Source organism: Pteropus vampyrus, unplaced genomic scaffold (genome assembly GCF_000151845.1).
Source record: "Pteropus vampyrus isolate Shadow unplaced genomic scaffold, Pvam_2.0 Scaffold15, whole genome shotgun sequence".
NCBI lineage: Eukaryota > Metazoa > Chordata > Mammalia > Chiroptera > Pteropodidae > Pteropus > Pteropus vampyrus.
The window spans coordinates 14,355,004-14,361,951 of NW_011888796.1; the positions used below are offsets into that span (position 1 = coordinate 14,355,004).

A 6,948-nucleotide genomic window follows, 5' to 3' on the forward strand; every position below is an offset into this window, starting at 1 on the left:
TCTATAAACAATGGAATTAAATTAGAAACCAGTAACAGAAAGATATCTGGAAAATCCCCAAATAGTTGGAAATTAAACAACACACTTCAAAATAACCCATGGGTCAAATAGGAAGTCATGAGGGAAATTAGAAAATATTTTGAGCTGAATGAAAATGAAAATACAACATATCAAAATTTGGGGGATACATTTAAGGTGGTGCTTGGAGGAAAATTTATGGCACTAAAGGCTTATATTATAAAAGAAGAAAGATCTAAAAGTAATTGTCTAAGCTTCCATCTTAAAAAAAAAAACAAGAAAAAGCAACTAAAAACAAAGCAAGCAGAAGGAAAAAATAATAAAGCAATGAAATCAACAAAATTGAAAAACAGAAAAAACATAGAGGAAATCAATTAAATTAAAGATGTTTCTTTTAAAAGATCAATAAAATTGAAAAGCCTTAGTCGAAATGACCAGGAAAGGAAGGAAAGAATTCACTAATTCACTAAGGAAGGAAAAATTCACTAATATCAAGAATGACATAGGGAGCACTACTATATATCCTGTAGACACAAAAAGATAACAGTGTAATGTTATTCTATATGAACAACTTTATGCCTATAAATTCAATAAAATAGACAAATTCCTTGACAGACACAAACTACCAAAGCTCACTTGAGAAGAAACATATCCTGAACAGTCCTATATTTTATTAAAGAAATAGAATTTGTAATTAAAAATATTTCAGCAATAGAAACTCTAGGCTCAGGTTGCTTTACTGGCAAATTCTACCAAACATTTAAGGAATAAATAATATCAATTTAATGTAAACTTCTACAGAATATAAGGCGGGGGGGGGGGGAACCACTTCCCAACTCATTTTATGAGATCAGCATTACCGTGTTACCAAAACTAGACAAAGACATTACACAAAAAGAAAACTACAGATCAGTATATCACTGTAAAATTAATGCAAAAATCCTCAATAAGGTATTATTAACCACAATAGCTAAGATATGGAAACACCCTAAGTACCCACCAATTGATGCCTGGATAAAGAACTATGGTACATACATACAATGAAACATTACTCAGCCATTAAAAAAAAAATGAAATCTTATCATTTACAGTGACATGGATGGACCCAGAGAGAGAAAAATAAATACCATATGATTTCACTTATATGCGGAATCTAAGGAACAAAAGAAACAAACTAAATGAAAACAGATTCGCAGATACAAAGAACAAACTGGTGATTGCCAGGGAGTTGGGAGACTGGGTGAAAAAAGTGAAGGGATGAATAAGTACAAATTAGTAGCTACAGAACAGTCACGGGGATGTAGAGCACAGCATAGGGAATATAGTCAATATAATTGTAATGGCTATGTGTAGTGTCAGATGGGTGCTAGAATAATCAGGGGGATCACTTTATAAATTATATAAATGTCTAAACATTGTACCATATACCTGAAACTAATATAAAATAATTTAAAAAATAAAGTAAAAAAAAAAAAGTATAAATCGGTAGTTACAGAATGGTCATGGGAATGTAAAGTATAGCATAGGAAATATAGGCAATAATATTGTAATAACTATGTATGGTGTCAGATGGGTGATCACTTAGTAAGTTATATAAATGTCTAATCACCATGTTGTATACCTGAAACTAATATAATATTGTATGCCAACTGTAATTGAAAAATAAAAAAATTATTATTTTAAAAAAAGTATTACTAATCAACTCCAGCAGTGTAGGAAAATGATAGAATATAATAATCAAGTTGGTTTTATCTCAGAAATGCAAGGCTGGTTTCAACATTTAAAAATTAAATGTAATTCACTACATCAACAGACTTAAGAAAAATCATATGATCATCTCAATATAGAAAAGCATTTGACAAAATTCAACATCGATCCATTACTAAAAAAAAAACTCAGCAAATTAGAATTAAAATGAACTTTCTCAATCTAATAAAGGGCTTCTGTATTAGATCTATTGGCTGCACAACAAATAACCCCAAAACATAAATATCAAACATTTATTATCTCACAGTTTCTGGGGGTCGGGAATTCAGATGTGACTTAGCTAGGTGCCTCTGGATCAGTGTCTCTCATAAGGTTGAACTTATGTTTTTCAGCTGGGGCTACAGTCTCATCTGAAGGCTCACTGGAAGTGGTAGAAGGAGAGATGGAGGGGAGGTCTACTTCCAAGTTCAGTCATAGTTGTTGGCAGGATTTAATTTCTCATGGAATATTGGACTGAGTGCCTAAGTTAATGGCTATTGGCTTCCTCAGTTCTTTGCTATAGAGCAGCTCACAACATGGCATCTGTACTTCCTCAGAGAAAGCAAGAGAGCATAAAAGAGTTCGCCAGGTGAAAATCACAGTCTCTCTGTAACCTAACCTCAGAAGTGCTATTACATTACTTTTGCCATATTCCATTCCTTAGAAGCAAGTCACTAGGTCAAGTCTATACTGAAGGGAAGGGGAGCACATAAGGGCATGACCATCAGGAGGCAGGGATCAGTAAGGGCCATCTTAGAGCCTGCCTACCACAAAGAAATCTAGTTAGCATTATATAGCATTAGAGGGGCAAAGAAATCTAGTTAGCATTATATAGCATTAGAGGGGCAAAATTGAATGCTTTCATCCTAAAATCAGTAATAAGCATATTTACTCTTCCCACTCCTATTTGAGATCATACTGGAAGAACTATCAAGTGCAATAAGGCAAGAAAAAGAAATAAAAAGTATACCAGTTAGGAAGAACTAAAACTGCCCCTATTTGCCGATGACATGCTTGTCTACATAGAAAATCCCAAGGAATATATAAAAACTTCCTAGAATTTATAAGTGAGAAAACATCCTGATGGCAAATAAGCATATGAAAAACTGTTCAACGTTAGTCATTAGGGAAATGCAAATTAAAGCCACAAGACCATTATCCACTAATTAGAATGGTTGGAATTAAAAGAACTGACATACTAAGTGCCGACAAAGATGCAGAGTAATTGGAACATTGCTGACAGGAATGTAAAATAGTAGTCTCTTTGAAAACATTTTGGAGTGACTTACAATAACATATACTTATCATATGACCCAGGAGTACTCCTCCTAAGTATTGTTTTTCCAAAAGAAATGAAAACAGATGTTCACACAAAAGACCATGCATGAATGTTTATAGTGGTTTGGTTTATAATCATCAAAACTGGGAACAACTCTAATGTTCTTCAACTTGGAATGGATAAACAAGATTATGGCACAGCCATACAATGGAATATTACTCAGTAGTAATAAAAAGGAATGAAATACTGATACATGCAACAAGATGGATGAATCTCAAATCATCATGTTAAGTGAAAGAAGCTTAGCTCAAAAGGTTACATAATATATAATTCCATTTATATGACATTCTAGAAAAGGCAAAACTATAGAGACAGAAAACCCATCAGTAGCTGCCATTTGCAAACAGTTACTGGTGGTTCACAGGTGATAGCTAGTCCACTCCAGGATCCCATCTACTCCATTTTCAAGGCAGTCACCAATCCCTCTCCTCCCAGATCCAGCTGCTACATGAGACAGATTTACGTTTAGTGGCATGCTGCTTGGCATGGGATTGGTCCCTGTTTCATAGACAGTATGTTAATTTTTCCTCCTCAGATATTGTTTCCAGGGCAAACACCCACCTCAGTGCTGGGAAGATGGAATGGGATAGATAATAAAGTATTGAGGCAATCTGCCCAGTGGCAAATTACCTTATTTCATGATTTCCCCAGATCCATTAACTTCCTACCATTGTGCACAGACTTGAGCGAGTAGGAGCCAGTTGGGCTATGGATGGGAATAAAGGCAGGCTCTGTAAACCTCCATCTCCCACATGAGAGGGCCCATTTGTAGTGCAAGTCAGTGGTCAAGGGGCACCTTCACCGTCCAAGCCAGTAGAGGGAAGTGCTGACTTCCTTCGCCTTTCACTCTCCGTCTTTCATTCATTCATTCATTCATTCATTCATTCATTCATTCATTCATTCACTGGATGCTAGGTCACTGATCAGGACAGACACAGAAGCTGCCCTCAAGTATAGCAGTGAATACAGGAGAGTAATTAGAGTTTGTTACACGGTGTGGGACCGGCTATGCCGGTGAAGTAGAGACTGCATGGGGGTTGAGGGGGACTCCTAGCGCAGGCGTCTCCCCAGCACTTCGCTACCGCTGCGTTTTTCCCGCCCTGCTGGAATTTGCAATCTTGCCAGCCTCCTCTCCCGGCAGAAGGACGTGCAGGGCCCCAGGCCCACTGTCTGAACAGCTCCTTCAGGGACCGAGGGCCACCCGCCAGAGCCCTTCCCTGCAGCTAGGACTGCGGCGGGGTCCAGGAGGGAAACCCGGGCGCGGCGGCCCCGCCCAGGCCAGCCCAGAGCGGGGACCGGTTCCCATAGGGATCGAGGGCCCGGCCGGCGGCGAGCGCGCCAGGCCGGGCAGCCGCGGCGCCGTGAGTCCGGGGCGGGGAAGGAGGCGCGGGCCGGGCCGAGTGGCCCCGGCCGCCACGTGGCGCCGCTCGAGGCTGCGCTGCACCGGCCAGGGAGTGGGTGGGAGCCCGGGGAGATGCGGACGGCGTCTTCCCGCCGCAGCGAGTCATCAGCGAGCGGGAGAGGTGGCTCCGGGCGGCAGCGAGCTGGCGCGGCCTGCTCCCCGCCCAGCTCCGGGCCCGCGCCCCCGAACTGTCGGCGGAGGCGCTGGGCGTCGGGACGCGGGGCGCGCGCCTCTCGGGGTGGGGTCGCCGCTCTGCCCCGGCCTCGCTGCCGCCCCCGCGGGTGTCTTCTTGCCACCTGGAAATCAGACCCGAAATTAGAACCGGGGAAGCCCCGTCCTCCACCAGCTCATATGTCTTAGATTGGATGGACTATAACATTCAAAAGACAGATTATCTTACAACTCGGTTCGTTTTAGCATGACGGGTTACATTTTAACTTGCAGGGTATATAACCTTGAGTTACCGAAGGCAGCTAACTTTAGGCTGCTATCCTTGGTCGCGTTGCCACTGCTGAGGGGCGAGGCTTTAAAGACATGGGTCAATTCCTAATTCTTTAACTAGTGCCGTTCTTCTGTTCTAGGTGCTTGACAAAAACCATCGTTGAGTAGAGCTCTAGTGCAGTTCATGCCAGTATTTTATAGGCGACATTTTCGAACTATGTGAAGATCCATTTTAAGAAGATTTATTCCTCTGTGATGGAGAAGTATGAAAAAATTGGGAAAATTGGTGAAGGATCCTATGGAGTTGTTTTCAAATGCAGAAACAGGGACACGGGTCAGATTGTGGCTATCAAGAGGTTTCTGGAATCAGAAGACGACCCTGTCATAAAGAAAATCGCCCTTCGAGAAATCCGAATGCTCAAGGTAATGGATTTCTTTCAAATGAATTTTCAAGGATTAAAAAATTGAAGTGAATCATATTATGTTAAATAATGCCTTGAGATCTGGTTGCTTCTCCTTTCTTCATGGACTTTTGTCCTGTGATATAATTGGGACATCTGTGCACAAGTCACCAATTATAAAATGAACTAGAAAGCAGAGACATAAATTCAGGGCAAGGTGCTGTTCGCTTTTGGAGATGCTGTGGGATATTTTCATTTTCTTTCCAATAGCTTCTCTTTCTTGTAACCTGTAGGTCTGGTTCTTTGAGAGCCATCATCTTTGATAGTATAAGAACTTACGACAACTCGTTTGCTAGCATTCACGATTTTTAAACTTCAAGGCTGTCTTCTGTTGATGTTCTCAGTATATTAAGAGAATTACTCATTCACCTGTTTTCAAACCACTAGGAAGCTGACAGGTTTTCATTACACCTCACACTTATCTACCGCTGAGCATCATCATGCCCTGTCTTGAGAAGAAGGCTTCTTTTCAAAGAAGTGAAATGATCACTTTTACAATTTTATTAGTTAACCATAGGAGGCCATAATGGGGGGGAGGGCGGGGAGGGTTTGTTTATTATAGGCTGAAACTATTTTTTTCCTCTAATGTAAAGAGCCTTCCCTTCTGAATTTCTGTGAAACTGAAACCCAAACATCAAGGTAGAATGTGACATGTAATGAAAGCAGTGGTGGTGAACTCGGTTTCAAATAGTCAGGGCTTCTGTGTTCTGATGTGTGTAACTAACTACATGAGAAGGAAAGAGCAACCTTGTAGGAGATGAGTGGGACACTCGGATTTTTTCTTATTCCTGCTTCTCCATTTTCTCCAGAAAAGCCTTCTTTTCTCCGTGACTTGAGTATGTGGGCTGTCTCTGGATAAGGACCCTGAATGCGAAGTAGCAGGCTTTGGATAAATTTAAGTGGGTGGGTAATAGGAACACTTTCTCAATTTGGGTTTAGAATGTTCTTTACCAGTAGGATGTTATCTATTCTAAGACACTTCCAAACCACTACTACCCTTTCCCTAAGTGCCGGTGAGACTAGCAGTGTTTACCTATCACACCGCCTGGACCCTGGACCTGCTCTACCCTCCCTGCCCTCTTTACACAGGGAGAGGTTCTCATCATTTCTCTTGGGCTGATAGGCAGTTTTTCACTTTCTCAGGCTATTCCTAGAGGAAAAGGTGAAAATTATATTTCAAAGGGTGCATTTACTAAAAAAAAAAAAAGAAGAAGAACATCTGTCTGTTTCTTTCTGATTCTGAAGGTCACCTGTGAATGCCTCGCTGAAACCTCTCATCACTCTTTAGCAATACTGCGTTTACAAGTGTAGCTCACTGAATTAATTGAGTTCTTGTGGGATGAGAACCTCGCCTTTGTATCTATCAACTAACTACCTGGTGCGTAGTAGGCCTCCAATAAATGGTATTGTCGGATAGATAAAATTATTTTAAAAAATAAACTCTTAGAAAGGGTAGGTGCTGCCAATAAATTAGGAAGTCATATGTATTTTATTGAATAACTGAATATCGACATGCTCTAAAAGGCAGAGTCGTGTACACA

At 40.8% G+C, this 6,948-nt stretch overlaps 1 protein-coding gene across 4 annotated transcripts in view; it reads left to right on the plus strand.

The window, feature by feature from the left end:
* The first annotated feature begins 3,999 nt into the window (after nucleotides 1-3,999).
* Nucleotides 4,000-6,948, plus strand: part of CDKL1 (cyclin dependent kinase like 1) — a 50,809-nt gene continuing 47,860 nt past the window's right edge. Inside the window, exons 1-2 of one of the 4 annotated variants that reach the window (XM_011385690.2) lie at nucleotides 4,000-4,464; nucleotides 5,087-5,369. In XM_011385690.2, coding sequence (XP_011383992.1) covers nucleotides 5,202-5,369 — 168 coding nt within the window. In that variant the 5' untranslated portion in view covers nucleotides 4,000-4,464; nucleotides 5,087-5,201. Of the gene's footprint in view, nucleotides 4,465-4,756; nucleotides 4,912-4,936; nucleotides 5,370-6,948 lie in introns of those variants that run through there. The other 3 variants (XM_011385700.2, XR_002778988.1, XM_011385704.2) reach the window with 3 other exon arrangements.